General features: G+C 46.8%; 1 protein-coding gene across 4 annotated transcripts; it reads left to right on the forward strand.

Moving 5' to 3' along the window:
• The first annotated feature begins 14,209 nt into the window (after positions 1 to 14,209).
• PRG2 (proteoglycan 2, pro eosinophil major basic protein) lies at positions 14,210 to 18,113 on the forward strand. 4 transcript variants are annotated; one of them, XM_054438336.1, is made up of 6 exons: positions 14,210 to 14,376; positions 14,903 to 14,972; positions 15,564 to 15,871; positions 16,173 to 16,304; positions 17,027 to 17,138; positions 17,359 to 18,113. In XM_054438336.1, exons 2-6 carry the CDS (start codon positions 14,915 to 14,917, stop codon positions 17,415 to 17,417), a joined length of 669 nt encoding a protein of 222 aa, XP_054294311.1. In that variant the 5' UTR covers positions 14,210 to 14,376; positions 14,903 to 14,914; the 3' UTR covers positions 17,418 to 18,113. The 4 variants fall into 4 exon arrangements, with proteins under 4 accessions (XP_054294311.1, XP_054294310.1, XP_054294313.1 ...); XM_054438335.1 differs by having other exon boundaries at positions 14,210 to 14,263; XM_054438338.1 differs by having other exon boundaries at positions 14,210 to 14,263; positions 15,564 to 15,838.
• Positions 18,114 to 19,339: the final 1,226 nt, after the last annotated feature.

A 19,339-nucleotide genomic window follows, 5' to 3' on the forward strand; every position in this document is an offset into this window, starting at 1 on the left:
TTGAAAACATTAGGCTAAGTGAAAGAAGCCAGACACAAGAAACTGCTAATGTTTCCATTTAAATATGAAATGTCAGGCCAGGGTGCAGTGGCTCATGCCTGTAATCCCAGCACTTTGGGATGCCAAGGTGGGCAGATCACTTGAGGCCAGGAGTTCAAGACCAGCCTGGCCCAAATGGCGAAACCCCGTCTCTACTAAAAATTAGCTGAGCGTAGTGGCATGCGCCTGTAATCCCAGCTACTTGGTTGGCTGAGGCACAAGAATTGCTTGAGCCTGGGAGGTGGATGTTGCAGTGAGCCAAGATCGTGCCACTGCACTCCAGCCTGGATGACAGAGTGAGGATCTGTCTCAAAAAAAAAAAAAAAAAGAAGAAAAAGAAAAAAGTAAAAAGAAAAAAAAATTTCCAGAATAGGCCAATCTGTAGAGGCAGAAAGTAGATTCATGATTGGGTAGGTCTGGGTGTGGAGGCCATGGGTAGTGACGGCTAATGGGGTGATGAAAATGGGTGGACTTATGGTATGTTAATTATACCTCAATAAAACTGTTATTTAAAGGAAGAAAAGATGCCTGGATTCCCCAGGAAGTGTACAGTACACTTCTGTGAGAATCAGAGATGATTTCTGGGGAAGATGGGCGAGAGGAGAGTAAGTGGGAGAAGTGACCATATGCGCAGCTCTCATCTTTCTGCCCTTAGAGCCTTCCTCCTGCAACTTTATTTATTTATTTATTTTGAAACAGGTTCTCACTCTGTTACCTTGGCTGGAGATCACTGCAGCCTCGACCTCCCAGGCTCAAGCAATCCTCCTGCTTGAGCTCCTAAGTAGCTGGGACTACAGGCGCATGCCGCCACATCTGGCTAATCTCTTTTTATTTATTTATTTATTTATAGAGATTGGGGAGTCTCACTCTGTTGCTCAGGCTGGTGTCAAACGCCTGGACTCAAGTGATCCTCCCACCTTGGCCTCCCAAAGTGTTGGGATTATGGGTGTGAGCCACTGTACCTGGCGCCTCCTGCAACTTCTTTCTCAAGTGGAAACAATGAGGAAGCAAGCAACTCAGGGCTTTCACAAGTTTTGATTTCAATCAGCAACGGGCTTCCAATGCAACCATTCTCTCCTGTAACCAGCCTCAGTAGAGAGGAACTAGAGGTGAATTGGCCCCCATCACACCCCCACAGTGCCAAGCCGGGCCCTTCCATCAGGGGGAGAACACCTGCCGTGTAAGGGACAGCCAACAGCATGAAATAGGAACTTTGTGTGATGATCCCTTTTAAGCCTATTCAGCCCAGGGAAGTGCATATGATCAGCCCCATTTCACAGATGAAGAAAGGCAGGTTCACCCATTAGTACATTGTGGGGCTGGTATTTAAACCAGATCTGTCTGACTCCCAAGGTGACGTTCATTTAGACATTACCTTTACTTTACATTTCTTCTTCTTCTTCTTCTTTTTTTTTTTGAGGAGGGGTCTTGCTGTATTGCCCAGGTTGAATGCAGCATCATCATACCTAAATGCAGCCTTGAACTCCTGGCCTTAAGCAATCCTCCTGCCTCGGCCTCCAAAAGTGCTGAGATTTCAGGCATGAGCCACCATGCCCAGCCTGCATTTATTCTCTTGTAAGAAAGATATCATTTAAAACAGATGAGAAAATAAAGAGGGACATGAAAAAGACGCATCACCATTAATTGGACCACTCAGAGATAATCATGGTTAACATGTTGGTATGTTCCCTCCCGTCATTTGACTGGTTGTATGTGATAATTAAAATGATCTCATAAGCTTTTCCTTATGTAATCAAATAGTAGCCAAAAACATGATTTTAAATGGCTGCTTACAACCCCATCTCGTGGCTCTGCCACACCTTATCCCCATCCACCCCCTACTCCCTTTCCCTTTCCTTGCCTGTGTGGAGGTCCTAGATGACGGTGAGCCAGAGGGCAGCCTTGGTCCACAGACTGGAGAGTGCAAATAATAAAAACACTCAGAAGGTGAGCTGTTGTCAAGTGGGCTTATCACAAAAGAGCACCTTGGGATATTCCAAAGAATGACCTCATACCCGCTAATCACTATCCATAATCTGGTGCTAACTGTACTTTAGCTGAAGGTGCTGGCAGGTCCTGCCCAGGTGCTGCTAAGAACACTTCTATTCTGTCAGAATCAGAGATGATTTCTAGGGAAAATGGGCAAGAGGGAGTAAGCAGGAGAAGCAACCCACAGGCACAGCTCTCATCTTTCTGCCCTGAGAGACTTCCTCCTGCAATGTGGTTTTGTTTGTTTGTTTGTTTGTTTGAGACAGGGTCTCTCTCTGTCACCCAGGCTAGAGTGTAGTGGCAAAATCGTGGCTCACTGCAGCCTCGACCTCCCAGGCTCAAGTAGTCCTCCCCAAGTTCAAAGCTTGGAGTGATGGTCCCAGTGTTTATGTCTAGGAGCCCTTTTTCCTGCCAGCCCCTCAGGGGATAGATGACTCTCAAATGCTTCAGGTGTGACAGGGGCACAGCAGTGAGTCATTCCTCTGACATTCTGTGGGAAGAATATTTTCCATCCAGGCTTCCAGGCATAAGCTCCAGTCCTTTGGTGATAAGGAGTTCACAGACAGGACAATGTCTGAGTGCATCTTAAACCCAGGACCATGGCTTGTGTTCACATCAGACCCTCCAGGGATTTTGAGGTGTTTTGTTTGTTTTGTTTTGTTTTGTTTTTTCGAGACAGAGTCTCTCTCTGTCGCCAGGCTGGAGTGCAGTGGCACGATCTCAGCTCACTGCAACCTTCGCCTCCCGGTTCAAGCGATTCTCCTGCCTCAGCCTGCTGAGTAGCTGAGACTGCAGTGCATGCCACCACACCCGGCTAATTTTTGTATTTTTAATAGAGACTGTGTTTCACCATGTTGGACAGGATGGTCTCGATCTCTTGACCTCGTGATCCTCCCGGCTTGGCCTCCCAAAGTACTGGGATTACAGGCGTGAGCCACCGCGGCTGGCCCAATTTTGAGTTTTTATGTTCTAATCCCAAACATCTGCTCACAGGCCCCTCAGCATATTCTTTCCTGGGTCCAGTGTCACCTCTCAGGCCTGCAGGCTGGCTACAGCAGTGGGGTGTGTGGGAAAGGCTCTGGGCTTTGCAGGCACTGATCAGCTATGTGACCTTAACCATGCTGAACCTCAGTTTCCTCACCTGTAATGGAAATAGGTACCACAGCGGTTTGTTGCAAGGACTAGAGAGTAACCTTGGGAATAAAAGGTAGCAGCAGCTTGGGCTCTGGAGATGGACTGTCCAAGACCAACTTCCAGTTCCTCCCCACGCAAGCTCTGGCACTTAGATTCCTGGTACCTCCGTTGCTTCATCTGTAAAATGGAGTAACAATAGGAATATTTTATAGAGTTGTAAGGATTGAGTGGCTGGATGAACGTCAAGCACTTCAAAGGGGACCTGGCATGTAGAGAGTGATCAATATAAATCACCTGGCTTGTAGCAGGTGTGCTGTGTGTGGCTGCAGGTGTTATTAGTAACATCTGTGTGCCCTTCAGAGCGTGTACCACATTTCACACCTGGTGGAGTCTGGGACGCCACTATTATAGTTCAGGATGGAAAACCTCCCTGCAAGCACTCGCTTTAGCTTGTTTCCACCTAACAAAACAACACAAGTTCTTTATTACTTGGAATGAGAAAACTTCGAAGGCAAAAACAAACAAACAAAAAAAGACTTTCGAATTACCCCAAATCTTAAGCCAAAGTCAATGAAAAATATCAATCTTCATATTCAATTTTTGCGATACGTTTGTCTCCCCAGCAGTCAATGGAGAGAACCCAAGTGCACAGAAATGTCAATTACCAGGGGCAGGGCTATGAATTCCTTTCAGAGCCCTGGGCTGGGGAAGAGTGCAGGCAGACAGATCTAGATCCTGTTATCACATTCTTAGATTGGGTGTCCTTGTAGGAGTCATGAAGCATCTTAGTGCCTTTGTTTGCTACCTATAATGCCTACTTCAGAGAGTAATAAGGATAAGTAAGGCTGTACGTGAAAAGTGCTCGGCCCTGGCACATAGTAGGTCCTTCATTAATGGCAGCTACTAATTTTTATTACATATGCAAAATCAAATTACAGGTCAAGTACGCTACATGACAGTGAAACAGTTTTTTTGTTTGTTTTGAGACAGAGTCTTGCTCTGTCACCCAGGCTGGAGTGCAGTGGCCTGATCTCGGCTCACTGCCACTTCCGCCTTCAAGCAATTCTCCTGTCTCAGCCTCCCGAGTAGCTGGGATTACAGGCATGTGCCACTACGCCAGCTAATTTTTTTTTGTATTTTTAGTAGAGACGGGGTTTCACCATATTGGCCAGACTGGTCCCAAACTCCTGACCTTGTGATCTGCCCACCTCAGCCTCCCAAAGTGCTGGGATTACAGGCATGAGCCACCGCACCTGGCCGTGAAACAGTTTTATTGTGTTTCTGTGGAATATGTCCTACCCAACCTATAGCTAACTCCTATAGGTCCCTCAGTTCTCAGCTCAGATATCCCTTCCTTTCTGTACTGTTACCTAGTACTGGTTTTCATAGCACCAGGTACCTCTCTGTCATAGAGCTTGTCACAGTTGCAGTTTAATATACCGTCATAGGATTTTAAAAATATTCAGCTGTGTCTTCCATTAGGCTTTCATTTGGGAACTCCATGCAGGCAGTAACTGTATATTTTGTATTGCCTACTGTATCCTGAGAACTTTGTACCCTACTTAGCACAGAATGGAGGCTCAATAAATACTGGACATGAGAGAGAGAGAGAGAGGAGAGGGAGAGAGAGAGAGAGATTCAACCTACAATCCCAGCTCTGAGCTTCTAGTTCCCTGATGGTGAGGACTGTGATGTGTCTCACACGGTAATGAGCATTTATGTAGAAGAGGCTCAGAAAATTTCTCCTCATGGCCAACGGAAGAGTTAGAGTTCTTTTCCAAGCTCCACCGTTTGCTGGCATGCAAAATTTGGACCATCACTTAAGTTTTCCAAGCCTTGCTTTTTCTATCCCTAACATGGGACAATATTCAGCATTGTTGTTTGTTTGTTAGGGGCACCATGTTTCAAGCACTTAGTAGATTATTGTACCACCACATTTCAATTGGTCCTCTTCAAGTCCTGCAACATCTGCAAGGTGGTCATCCTTAACAACTCACAGATGAGCAACAGGAGACTGGGGGGATGAGGGAACTGCCAAGGAGGTCCAGCTTATGGGCAGCAGAGCCAAGAATGGAACCAGGGTCTTTTAAAATCCGAGGACCACATTCTTTGTGCTTTCCAAATCATCACCTGCCCCATGCAACTTACAGGGTAAGTTACATTAAAGAATGTATGCAAATGGCTTTGTGCTAGTTATTCACCACCATAGGGGAACTGAGTCATTGACAAGAGTGCAGCCTCTCCATTCAGATCCTGGCTCTGACACTTACCTGGCAAGTGACTTAACCATTCCCAGGATCAGCCTTTTGTCTGTAATTTAGGTAGTTTAATGGCACTTGCGTCCTAGAGTTGTTTGGAAGATTGAATAATATGGAGCACTTAACGTACTTAGCACCTAGAAACACTTCCTAAATATTAGTTGCTGCTGTTGTTATCGTTATTAAAATTTCTGCCTAAGATCTCATTTCAGGGAGTCCAACTCAATCTTTGACAAGCTTAAACAAAAATCGCTTTTCTTCATTTATTCACTTACACAGCAAACATGAATTGAGCCTCTACTGTGTTTCCAGAACTGTGCAGGACCAGAGAGGCATAGGTGAAGGAGGCAAGGCTCTGGCTCTACTGGGGAAACTTGCTACTGACTTCTACTGTAGCAAGAAGATTGCTACAAGGAGGTGGGAAGGGGGCTGGACTAGAGAGAAGCCCTGATTAGTGTCCTTGCTACCTTTCTCTGGGAGAGCCAAGGCAGCTTCCTGAAAGAGGTGATCCTTGGCTGAAACTTCGATGAAGAAAAGGAATGAGCGCAGTGGTTAGGGAGGAAAGGCATTCTGGGCAGATGAAATGACATGTGACAAAATATGGGTGATCATGGCATGTTAGGAAAATAGCAGGGTGTTCAACATGATTGGAGCACTGGGTGTGTGTGGTGAGGCGGAGAACTGAGGTTGTCAAGAAGTGGTTCTCAACTGAGCATAGTTTTGCCTCAGAGGGGACATTTGGTAATGTCTGCAGACATTTTTTGATTGTCACAGCCCAGCTGAGAAGGTACTACTGGTATCTTTTTGGTAGAGGCTAGAGAGGCTGCTAAACCTCTAACAATGCACAGGACAGGCCTTTGTAACAAAAAAGTATCCAGTTAAAAATGTCCACAGTGTTGAGAGGTTTAGGTAAGTAGGTGCTAAAACATAAAGAGACTGTGCCTGAGAGCAAGAAGGAGTAATTGGAAAGTGCTGGTGTGATTAGCTCTGGGTTTTAGAAAGCTCATTTTGGCTGCTTGTAGACAGTGCATCAGAGGTGGAGGAGGGTGGTAAGACTGGAGGCAGGGAAAGTAATTTGGGAGCCACTGAAATGATCCAGGTGAAAAACGGTCAGCAGGTGACTAGGAAAGTGGCAGAGGAAATGGGGATGGGTGGCTTGATGAGATGGTGAAGAAAGCACTATAACTAACTAATGTGTGGATGACGGGCAGGAGGGGTGAAGGATGCCCAGAGTCCGGGCTTGCAGGTCTAGTTGGAAGGTGATGATTTCTCCTGAGAAAGTGACCACAAAAAGTGAAGCAGGTTTGTGTGCGTGTGTGTGTGTGTGTGTGTGTGTGTGTGTGTGTGTGTGTGTTTGTGTGTGTGTTGAGTTCAGTCTGAGATGTGTTGGACTCACAATGCCCACGGGACATCCAAGTGGAGAAGCATCTTGGGTGACCATATGTGTGAGTCTGCAGCTCAGAAACAGGCCTGGGGCTGGAGATGAAGACTTGGGAATGATCTGCGTATATATTTGGTAGCTTGAGCCACGAGAGTAGATGACATAACCCACAGAGGGTGTGCAGAGTTAGGAGAGATGTGCATCAAGAAGCCAAGTGATCCCCAATATTTAACCATCTGGAAGAATAAGAGGAGCCTGCCAACAGAAATTGGGAGGGAATGGCCACAAAGGCTACTGAGAAGGGAAGCAGTTCTTAAGAAGGGGGAAGTGAAGAGGTCTTCACTTGCTACTGCAGAGGTCAAGTAGGATAAGAACTGAAGAATGTCTGTTGGGTTTGGCAATGGGGTGGTCAGTAGGCACCTGGGCAAAAGAAGTTTTGATGGAGCAATAGGGATAACAGAAACAAGATTGCTATGGTAAGAGGAGGAAGAGGGTGTTGAGGAAGTGGCCAGCGAGTCTACACCGCTTGCTGGAGGAGCTTGGCTTTGGTGCAAAGCAGAGAAGCCAGCTCACTCATTGACTTAACCTCCAAGAAACACAAAATCATCCATATCCTGGCTCAAATTCCAGCACCACCAGAAGATGGTTGGCCCCTAGAAATGCCATCCCACTTCTCCTCTGCTTATCCTGTCCTATCTGTCAGTCTGTTGAGCCCAGGCTAAGCGCTACCTCCTCAAGCAAGCCTTCTCTGCCTGCCGTCACCCTTTAAGTGATCCTGACAACACTGAAAATGTGTGTCTCTTCCATTCATGTTAGTTCTACACTTCTGAGTATCTCCTCAATATATTGCCTTGTTTTACTAATATGTTCATTGTGTTTGCCTTATTTATCAGCTACCTTAAACCTCCCTGAAACTAGAGATTCTCTTTAAGTATTTATTGAATAAACGAATGAATGAATCGATGATCCAGAGCCTGGCAGAGGCTTGTGTCCATGGTGGATGAGGCTCAGAAAATACCTGTAGAATCGAAATAAATGGATGTGTGCTCTGATCTAAACTCAGCTAAACTTTCTCCAGGGGGTAAAGTTCAAGCTGATTAGTCAATTGATTAATTAATTCATTATGTAATGGAAAAACTCCTTCTATGACCTGGGCAGAGTTATAGGCAGTGAACAAGACAGACAAGGTGCCTGTTGTCATGAAGTTTACTTTCTGAAGGAGACAGACAATAAACAAGAAACCAGTAAGAAAGCAAGATTGTATCATTTTAGTAAATGTTCTTGTGGAAATAAATGTGATGATGTGGAACAAAAGTACCAAATGGGAGAGTGGGGTGGGTGGGCTTCTTTTAGAAAGAGTTCTTGGAGAAGACTTGTCTGAGGAGGTGGCCTTTTAACCAGTACAAATGCTTTAGCTTGGCCAGTGGAGCTGGGACCAGGATGACAAGGGTCACTTGCCAAGCCAGTGAGTTTGAGCTTGTAGACAAAAGCCTGATCATGAAAGACTTTGCAGATGGTGGTAATGGGTTTGGGTTAATTGCTACTATTTGGGAAGACTTTGAATGGGAAGCATGGGGACAACGGCCTGTGATACATGTTATCAACTATGGTCGCAGGGGCTAGTGAGGTGGCAGCAGAGATGGGGAGAAGTAGATGGACTGGGGAAGGTAGAAGATGGGGCAGGGGAGGCAATTACTGCAAAGACATATTCCTTCTGAGTTCACTGAGTGTTCATGGTCTCCGGGAGCAGAGGTTCCTTGAGGGGAAAGAGGATAATGGCACTTCCTGAGGAAGCGGGAAGAACCCATCTGAGACGTGGGGACTGTGCTGGCTCATTTCTAAGGGGCCTTCCAGATCTCACATGCCAATTGTCTTGGTCTATGTCAATTGTTGGGGCATCCAAATGGGGAACTGCTGTCCAGGCTGATTTCACAAAACAACAGCCCAGTCCGTATCTCCGGAGCCATTCGCCTCTGCAGTGGCGTTAGCTCTTTTGCCAGCTTTTATCTGCCCCATGGGGATGTTGACCAAGCCCAGTTAACAAGCAGTTGATCAGCCCCAGAGGTCAGGTCCCTGGAGTCCATCACTTTTCTGAGGGTGGGGAGAGAATCCTGGAGCAGAACATGTAACTAGAAGGGCCACCTGTCTTCCTATGGTCTGAGGGAGAGAATGGTGGGATCTCTGGCCTGAATCAAACCTCCCTTTCTCGCTGTCCATCTTACCTCTCTGCTGTACCTGGGTTATTTTCCAGCAGCTCCTCAGCCCATTCCTGTGGGACCCTTCTCTGCCAATCCCTACACCCACTGTAAATTTCACCGTGGGAGGGAGATGGGCCTTGAGGGCTGTATTAGTATTCTATTCTGCATAACAAATTGCCACAAATTTAGCAGCTTCAAACAACTCATGTTTATTAGCTCATCATGAGTTCATCAGCAGTGTGGGCCCAGCATGGCTAGGTTTTCTGCTCAGGGTCTCACAAGGCTAAAATCAAGATGTTGTCTGGGCTGTGTGCTCATCTGGAGTTTAGGGTTCTCTTCCAGTCTCACGTGGTTGTGGCAGAATTCTGTTCCCTGGAGTTGCAGGGCTGAGGTCCTATTTTCTTGCTGACTGTCAGAGGAGGGCTGTTCTCAGGTCCTCGAGGCTGCCCACATTGCTTGCCACATGCGTGGTCTTTTCCATCCTTGAAGCCAGCAATGGAGAATTTCCCTTGGATTGAATCACCCACATGGTTGGACTCTGACATCAGGAAGAGAGCCCTGTCTCTTTTACGGGATCACCTGATTAGATCATACCCATAGAGGGCAGTTCCTTTTCCTTAAAGTCAACTGTGGCATGTAACATCACACAACCACAGGAGTAAAATCCATCATATTTACAGTCCCAGGGATTATGCAGAGTGCACCAGGGGACAACTGAATTCTGCCTATCAAAAGGGCCAAGCAGGACTTTATTGGTGAAGAACAGTGGGATGTCATTCTTGGTTCTTCCGGAAAAAAATCACTCAGTAAAGTTAGAGGTTCTCTTGCCTTTTGGGAAGTCATCAAAGAATCTCATGGAGGGTTTGGACCTTCACCCTAGAAACATCACACCATATGTTTTCTATAATTGCAGGGTTCATGGTCCCTTGAAGCCTATTCATAGTTTCCAGGTTGAAAAGCTCTGCTGCAGGGTGTGGGGAGGGATGCAGGTGAGGGTGAGGGCTGAATAGTGTGAGCTGCGTATCTGGAGCTGTGGTGGTTTTTTTAGTCTTTAAGCTGCCATGTGTTGGGGGTTGGGCACAGGAGGGACATCCCAAGAGCTCCTTGGTATTGACACCATCTCCAAGGTGATCTCTGCTCTGCCTGGTGCACACATGTTTTCTCCTGTCGCAACAGCCCACCCTTGTAGAAGGGCAGACCCCTCAGTACCAGGTCTGACCTTGGACAGCTTGTACCAGGAGCTACAGCACACTCTCCCACAAGCCTAAAGTTGGGATGAGCCCCCGAGAATGAGATCACAAAAGATTAAATGCAGAGGTGATCTGTCAGGTCCCCTTTGGAAGTGCTGGTATGGAGAGGATTGACTGAGTCTGTTTAGGAACCTCCAAGCTCTGTAGTAACTTTAGGGCTAAAAGGAGGATGCCTAAGATTCAGGATCCTGCAGTGTTGAGTCAATATTTCTTGGGGAAGGAGGCAGGGCTGAGGATTAAATGGAGATGATGGGTATCGTTCTCTTGCTCAAAGGCACTGGACCCCAAGGCGTCCAGCTCTTCGCTCCCATTCGAAATTCAAGTCCTGAGCACACCACAGTTGTGATGCAGGGAAAGAATGTGCTTATCAGAGAGCCTGGGCAAGTGGGCCCCTTGTGAGTACAGTTCAACCTCATTTATGTCATTGGCACCAAAAGCAGACATCAGTCTCTTGAGAGTTTGATTAATGTTGGTCACACTCAAAGACCCTGGGTAGCATTCATTTACTAAGCAATTACTAAATACCAGTTCCTGTGCTAAATGCTGCATCAGTCAGGGCTCTTAATGGCAGGCAACAGAAACTCTCCTTGGCTGATCTGAGTAGAAAAATCCAGGACTGAAAAGAAATGGAGTAGCTCATGAAATTGCAGGAAGGGCCAGAAAACCAGACATGGAGCCAAAGTCAGGCTGCAGAACAGGTCTAGGGAGGATCCCACTGCTGCTGAGACCTAGACCTTGTGGCTGGCACCCAGGATGTTGTAGGGCTCGGACCCTGGATCAATGTATCCTGCAGTGCCTCTGTGGGTACTGCAACTCCAGGAACTCAATCTTGTCAATGCCACCGCCAGAGAGAGGCCTTCTTGACCTCCATCTTTTCGGTCACTAGCTCCAGATTCAAAGTCTTGAATAGATGCTTCTTCTCTTTGATAGAGCCCAGTTATATGCCTTAGCTGCAAAGGAAGCTGAAAATCTATTAGGCACTTTTGTCTTCAAAAATGAGAGGCCTGCCTTCCACCAAGATCCATAGGAAATGGAATCCAAGAAACCACAGGAAGGGGTGAGGTGACTGGGCAGCTCACAGTATGCATGCTACATGTGAATTATCTCATTCATTTCTCACACTACCCAGTGAGGTAGGTATTGTCATCTCTACTTCATAAATGATGATAATGAGGTACAGAAAGTTTAAGGAACTTTCCCAGGACACGACACGCAGCTATTAAGTGCTAGACCCAGTCAATTTGAGTCTGACTTGGACTGTCTGACTCCAGAACCCACCCTCTCAGACACTGCTGTATACTTCCAGTAAATGTTGATGAAATGAAATTTTCAGGGTTGCTAAGCTGTGGATTTCAGATCCTGGATTGTACGACCTAAAAGAGAGACTTCCCTAGGAGTGAGGGTCCCTGAACAGTCAACTGGTTTCCAAGAATGGGCTCCCTCTCATTACCTTCTGACAATAATCCTCTGTCCAACAGCCAAAGAGGCCCTGTGGGGAGGGCTTGCGGATGGGAGTGGGCAGAGCCCAGCTCAAAGCTCCTGACTAGGCTCTTGTTGAGTATTCCTTTGATTCCTGCTTCTGTCTTTTTAAATCAATGGAGACAGGGGAGGATTATCTCCAGCCTTGGCTCAAGATGAAATGCATCCTTCCTTGTTTTTCTCATTCTTTCCCAATGTGTGTACTGTTAACTTTAGTTATGAAGGAAATTACAGTGTCCTGTGCATATACCAAAGTTGTCCAACCTCCACACCTTTGCTCAAGCTGTTCCTTCTCCTTGGAATGCCTGTTTCCTTCCCTTCTAGTTGCACCTTCCCATTCATGTAGGAATCAGCTCCTTGGTTCATGGAGCCTTTTCTGCTCTGTTTTACTATGGATGGACTTCCTTCTGAATTAGCAGAGGATGTTTCCTAGCTTGGTCTTAACCCTTCTCCTTTTGTTTGACCTCAATTTACTCATCTTACAAATTAGGTTGTAAGCTAATTGAATACAGGATCTATGCTTCACTCTGATTTTATCTCCAACTGGATAGCATCATTTTTGACACACAAGCAGGCACATGGGAGGGGAGAGAAGTTTGGTGCCAGAAAGAACTGGATTTGAATTCTAACCCTATTATTTACCTGAGCACGTTACTTAACCATTAATTACTTCAACATATATTCATTGAGTACCTACTATGTGCCAGGCACTGTACTAAGCACCAAGGATTCAATGGTGAGTAAAGAGATGCAGCCTTTGCCATCACGAAGGAAGACAGATGTTAATCCATTAACCAAGTAATCTCACAAGAAAAATAAAATGACTAACTGTGATAAGGACAAGCCCCTGGAGCTACAAGAGGGTGTATACAGGGCATCGATCCAATAAGGGCAGTGTTGCGGGGAGGTCAGGAGCCACACAGAGCCTGGGTTGTCTCACTTGGAAAATGGGGTATCAACCACCTACCTCACTAGGTTTTTAAAAACAGGTTAAATGAGGTAATACTTGCCATGAATGGCATTTTATTGATTGATGATTGATTGATTGAAACGGAGTCTCACTCTCTCGCCCAAGCTGGAGTGCAGTGGTGCAATCTCAGCTCACTGCAACCTCCGCTTCCTGGGTTCAAGTGATTCTCCTGCCTCAGACTCCCAAGTAGCTGGGATTACAAGCAGGCACCCCTGACTAATTTTTGTATTTTTAGTAGAGACAAGGCTTTGCAATGTTGGCCAGGCTGGTCTCAACCTCCTGACTTCAAAAGATCCACCCACCTCGGCCTCCCAAAGTGCTGGGATCACAGGTATGAGCCACTGCATCCAGCCACTTGCCATGCATGGCATTTAAAAATGTTCAGTAAATGTTACCATAATGAAGGCTGGTAGGCTGGCCAACTGAGTGGTCTGATTCAGAAGGAAAGCAGTTAGACATACGTGAACATTTCCTGTACTTGAAGATCCTCAGGACAGTGACTCCTAGACCCATCTTTCATCACAGTCAGCTGGGAAGTTTTTAAAAAAATGTAGACATCTGATCTTTACTTCACTCTAGACCTATTAGCCAATCAGAAGTTTCTGGGCAGGGCATCTGCATATTTTTAAAAATCTTTAATAAGGCAGCCTCAAAATTACAGATTCAGCACACATTTACCATAACCACTGAAGAAATGCAAAGTTATAAAAAGAAGATAAACAACAATCTGTCTCCCACTTTCTTCCCTCTCCTCCCCTGCTTCTGGAGGCAACAAGGTCAACTACTTGGTGTGATTCCTCTTAGCATTCCCTCCATCAATGGTCATATAAGGACGCTCACAGATAAGCACCTATGCGGGTTTTTATTTTTGCTTGTAAAACTATTCACATACTAAATACTTTCCCCAGTATCTTGCCTTTTTTCACTTCATGTCGCACAAACATCTCTTCAGGTTTATAGATACAGGTCCAGCTCTTCTTTTCATAGCCATATAACATTCTGTAGAGTAGAGAGGACACATTTTATTCAGTGTCCGATTGATGGATATCAAGATTGTTTTCATTTCTACAAATAGTCAAGCAATAACATAACTCTGTAAAAGTTTTATTACTTATAGGTGCATTTATGTCTAAAGGATGGTCTCGAAAGAGTGAAATTGATCAAATATGCATTTTTTTATTTTAATAGATATGGACAGATTTGTTCTCAAAATGTTTGTGGCAATTCAAAACACCAGTAAAGCAGGGGAGATATGTATTTTGGAAAAGCACCCAAGGCGATTCTGAAGTGTAGCCCGGATAAGAACAATTGCCCAGAGCTGTTCCAGATGGCCCCTGGGTTCCTGAAGGGGGTATCGGGAGAGAAATCTTCACTGAATGAGTGGGCTCCCCAGGGAAGTGATGAAATGATCCTTATCAGCCTTGCTATCTCCCTCTGACAGAGGCAAACTCTCTCTCCCTGGGGGAAGTTCCTCCAAGCCCTCTATATAAGATGTCTTTGTGAGAGGAAGCAAAGAAGGACCTGGGCTTGGGAAGATCTAAAGACCCAGGAAGGTCTCTGGGTGGGTGAGTGCTTTCTCTGCTGTGGTGGAGCCGGTGACAGTTTATTCTCCCAGGAGGTCCCTGGCTGTGGCTGACAGTTTCTGGAGGGCTGGCAGGGGTCTACCTGTGGCTTTCAGGTTAGGAGGATGTCAGCAGGGGCAGCCTTCGTCCTCTGCCTTGCACATTCCTTCTGCGGGATGTGAAAGCGCTCCTTGGCTGGGGAAGGGAGATGGTGGAGACATGGAGGAGGGTGTGGGTGGCTTCTTGAGCTTTGAGGAGGGGACATACCTTCTAAGTCCTATGTGTTCCTAGGAAAGCCAATAATCATTGCTTCTCCCACCTCTTTTATGTCATAGACTCTGAGGGACCCATTAAGTACAAACAAATAAGCGTAATAGTCCCTTCTTTACTTCCGGGCCTGAAGGAAAGCCAGCCTCAGCCACCCCTCAGGGTTTGCTGCGTTCTGTTTAGAAAGAGGTCCTTGAGTCCTGGATCCTGGAGCATCAGGAGCTGGGCTTGGCATGAGCTTTTCTGGCCCATTCTGATTTCTGTTCAGGCCTTCTTTTTCTCCACCTCACTCCCGCGGTCCCCTAATGGTGTGATTGTGATGTGTGTGCATGTGTGTCTGTGTGTGTCAATGACAAACTGTGTTCTCCATTGCAGGATAAAGCCAAGATGAAACTCCCCCTACTTCTGGCTCTTCTATTTGGGGCAGTTTCTGCTCTTCATCTGAGTAAGTGTTTTTTGCCTTCAGTCTTTCTTTCTCTGTTTTTTTCCTTTCTATAGTAGACGGGGTCAGAGTTACACATCCACCCCCTTCTTTGATCGTCTTCTATTTCTGAATTTCTGTGTGCTTAAAGGGATGGGGATCCTATGGCCAGGAGTTGAAAGGATTTCTCAAGGCGTCTGTTATGTCTGTGGTCTTGGTTCTACTGTGACATTCCCAATTTTGTCCTTTCTCCATTATGCTTACTTTGAGCTTACTGAGTACACAGCACTTTCCATGCCTTCTCTTCTTTAACTCTCTTAGCATCCCCATGAAGTAGGTGGTATTGTATACCCATTTCACAGGCAAAGAAATACAGCTGGTGGATGATGGAACCAGTACCCAAGCCCATGACTGCCCGACTCTAAGTCCATGCTCTTAACCACCTTGACCTTGTCGGGCAGTTTGGGTTCCCCTCATAGAGACTGGGTTCCAGGTTCCTCTTCCCAGGCAGAGTTGAGCGTTCTGATGCCCAGGGCAAGGTGTGAGCTGTCCGTGGTTCTGGGGAGGAACAAGGGGAGATGCGAAGGAAGGACACTTAGCTATCCTCCCTGCCAGGGTCCGAGACTTCCACCTTTGAGACCCCTTTGGGTGCTAAGACGCTGCCTGAGGATGAGGAGACACCAGAGCAGGAGATGGAGGAGACCCCTTGCCGGGAGCTGGAGGAAGAGGAGGAGTGGGGCTCTGGAAGTGAAGATGCCTCCAAGGAAGATGGGGCTGTTGAGTCTATCTCAGTCCCAGACATGGTGGACAAAAACCTTACGTGTCCTGAGGAAGAGGACACAGTAAAAGTGGTGGGCATCCCCGGGTGCCAGACCTGCCGCTACCTCCTGGTGAGAAGTCTTCAGACGTTTAATCAAGCTTGGGTGAGTGGCCTGTGGCTGAGGCTGAGGTGGGAGCATGGGACGGGTGTGGGATATGTCCCCAGCATTGCTATCACGGGCTCTTTTCCCCATTGAGGGCCCTGGGGGTGTCAGTAGAACCTGAGCCTCACAGAGGTGTTGGGATAAGAGGGGAGGGCCACCTAGAAACAGAAGTTGCATTTTGGTCTCCAACCTTCAAATGGTTTTGGCAGGGGAGGGAGGGCATGAATTGTGGGGACTCAAGACCCATGTGAATTCATGTAGGAAGGATGCTCCATTCTTTGTCTTTTATCCTGCCCTGTAGTTTACTTGCCGGAGGTGCTACAGGGGCAACCTGGTTTCCATCCACAACTTCAATACTAATTATCGAATCCAGTGTTCAGTCAGCGTGCTCAACCAGGGTCAAATCTGGATTGGAGGCAGGATCACAGGCTCGGTAAGAGAAGTGTGAACACTAAATGGAGTGCACCTGCTGATCTCAGCCAGCACTCAACTTGCATCAGATTTGTCTGTTTTTCTCCTGTATAATCTCCAGAAGAACCAGGGATAGATGGACACCCACAGACAACACAGAGAGGGCTGCCCGGGCATTCAGGGAAGAGCTAAGGATTTAGAATCCGGAGGTTTGGGTCCAAGTTCCTTTCCATCTCTCACTATCTATGTAACTTAAGTTAGCTGGGCATGGTGGCGCATGCCTGTAATCCTAGCTACTCCAGAGGCTGAGGCAGGAGAGTCACTGGAACCTGGGAGAAGGAGGTTGTGGTGAGCCGAGATGGAGCCATTGCACTCCAGCCTGGGCAACAAGAGCGAAACTCTGCTTCAAAAATAAATAAATAAATAAATAAATAAATAAATAAATAAATAAATAGTTAAAACAAGACAATGAGTTTATTTCCTCACATCTAGGATGAGTTGGCAACCCCTGTTCTACCTTTTGTTAGGGCTGGAACGATAAGCCTGTCACTGGGATGCATAGAATCTGATGGTGATGATTGTCATGGATCAGCATTTCAGATGACCAGGACAGTTCCCATCGTGGTCCAGCAGGGAAGGGCCCATTGCCCGGTGGGCAGCAGGAAGAGCTGGCAGATACAGGGCCAGGTCTGTTTCTCTGCCTTCCCTCTGCCCCATCCCTTCTTCTCCTCTTGCTTTCTCCAGGGTCGCTGCAGACGCTTTCAGTGGGTTGATGGCAGCCGCTGGAACTTTGCGTACTGGGCTACTCGCCAGCCCTGGTCCCACGGTGGTCACTGCGTGGCCCTGTGTACCCGAGGTGAGATGGGGCTGGGGATGAATGATGGAAAGGTCTGGGAGATGGGAAGTGCCCCAAGGAGGAGATGCTACGAAGAGCCTGACCCTTTGTGGGAGAGGCTTCCTGGGTCTTTTATATACTCTGACTCCACAGCAGTGTGTGGGTGGGAGAAGAGGCCCTCCTGTGGGTTGAGTTGGGGTGGACAAGAGGCTGAAAGTCCCTTTCTGTTCTGCCTTCACAGGAGGCCACTGGCGTCGAACCCACTGCCTCAGAAGACTTCCTTTCATCTGTTCCTACTGAGCTGGTCCCAGGCAGCAGTTCAGAGCTGCCCTCTCCTGGGCAGCTGCCTCCCCTCCTCTGGTTGCCGTCCCTCCCTCCACCTCCCTGCAATAAAATGGGTTTTACTGAAACGGATTTATTTTCTCCTCTGATCACTGATCCACTCTGCTTAGCCCTCATTGAAACTTCTTCCTTATCATCTCTCCCCACACCACACCTTTCATAGAAGGGTCAGAACCTACCACTCCTTGAGGAGGAGGATGGAGGGTGGAGTTGGGTCTATGGAGCCTTTTGGAGATGGAGAAATGGGCTCAGCTAGTTCTCTTCATAGAACACCTGATTACTGGGCACCTGCATAGGTGCTGCCAGGACCTTCCAAGATTGTAGGTAGACTCCCAATGGCCCAGTTTGCATCTCTGTATCCAAAGGCCTTTTCTCTCTCTCTCTCCAACCCCAGAACTGTGGTTGGTTTTATATGTAAGGAAGTTAACATGTCCCTGGGAACAGTCCACAACTCTCAGGAATGAATGTATAAGTACCCCAATCCCCGGCCCCTCAAGTGGAATAAATCTAACATGTATTGGGCACCATTTCCCAGTGGCCTGCTGTGGTAGTTGGCCTTATTCCATGCATTTTTATGGGCTGCCTTCCCTTCCTCAACTGCATTCTCTGCTCCTTCCTACTCTCTGCAACTCCCAAATAAACACTTGTACGCAACTCCCTCTCTCAGGATCTCCTTCTGGGGAAACCTGATATAAGACAGCTTGCCATACATCAGACTCTGAATGAGGCCTGGGAATACAAGACATAGTCCCCTGGCACTTGGGATATATGGTTATTTGTAACATAGGCACAAAAACATCTACTAGTTGTTACCGCTTATTGAGCACCCACAACATACCCCCTGCTGTGGCAGGCATCTTGCCTAGATGACCTCATGTGATCAATAATTATGATCCCTATTTTACAGAACCAGGCTCAGAGAAGTTAGGACCTGTCAAAAGACTTGCCCGAGACTGAACCTCTAAATGCAACCCATATTGAAATTCAACTCTGCTCCAAAGCATGTTCCTTTAACCCTTGTGCTTTTACAGCTGGCTACTCTCCCCTTATGGTCACGTGGGGATGAAGCACGGGGGGAGGAAAGCCAGACTGTCTCACTCTTGGGTTCATCTTGGGACACGGGACTCCAGCCCAGCTGGAGGTGAGGGAGCTTTAATCAGAGGGGAGGGAGGAAGGCATTCTCAACCCCTTCTCTACTAGGGAGGTCAGCAGAATAAAATAATTCAATGTTCTAAAGCCATTTTTTTCTCCAATGTGCCTCCAATTCATAGATCTTCATATGGGATCGGGGGCTTAGAGAGGGGTGAAACAAGAACTCTATTTTTTTGGAGTGTCGTACAGAGAAGGGATGCTACTTCTCTAAGGTCACATAGTAAGTTGAGAAAGAGACAGAAATCAAACTCAGGTTCATTTCAACTATTGTTCCACAAGAATCTGTTGATTTCAAAGATGGGGGACTATGGGTTCAGCCCTGTGGTGAGTGCTGTGAGGATGCAGCTGAGGTGGAACTTTCACTCCTTGCCCTATTGAACTTTATATTCTGGTGTGGAAAGGCATTGCTTCCCTTATTTCAATCTTAACAACAAAGGGTAATAATATTTCCCATTTATTAAGCATTTACTAGGTGTCAGGTTCTGTGCTAAATGGTAGGTGAACTTTGTCTTGTTCCTCATAAATCTCTGCCACTGTGAGTGTGTGCTTTGACAGAAGTTTGACTTCCAGTCCACAGAGATCTTCTTTGGGGGAGTAATATCAAGAAGGGGCATGAAGGAAGCGGCAGGGCTCCTAGTAGCATCCTGCATCTCGACCTAGGCATGTTTACATTGGTGCATTCACTGTGAAGATTTCCTGAGCAGTCCACTCTATAGTGTGCTTTATAG

The sequence above is a fragment of the Pongo pygmaeus genome, chromosome 9 (assembly GCF_028885625.2).
Source record: "Pongo pygmaeus isolate AG05252 chromosome 9, NHGRI_mPonPyg2-v2.0_pri, whole genome shotgun sequence".
Taxonomy (NCBI): domain Eukaryota; kingdom Metazoa; phylum Chordata; class Mammalia; order Primates; family Hominidae; genus Pongo; species Pongo pygmaeus.

What these genes read in the sequence shown, in the direction of transcription:
- PRG2 (XM_054438336.1), top strand. Translation starts at nt 14,915, where the DNA reads ATGAAACTCCCCCTACTTCTGGCTCTTCTATTTGGGGCAGTTTCTGCT. An exon ending in AGTTTCTGCTCTTCATCTGA is followed by an intron (nt 14,973 to 15,563) that starts GTAAGTGTTTTT and finishes CCTCCCTGCCAG; the next exon opens with GGTCCGAGACTTCCACCTTT. An exon ending in GAGGCAGGATCACAGGCTCG is followed by an intron (nt 16,305 to 17,026) that starts GTAAGAGAAGTG and finishes TGCTTTCTCCAG; the next exon opens with GGTCGCTGCAGACGCTTTCA.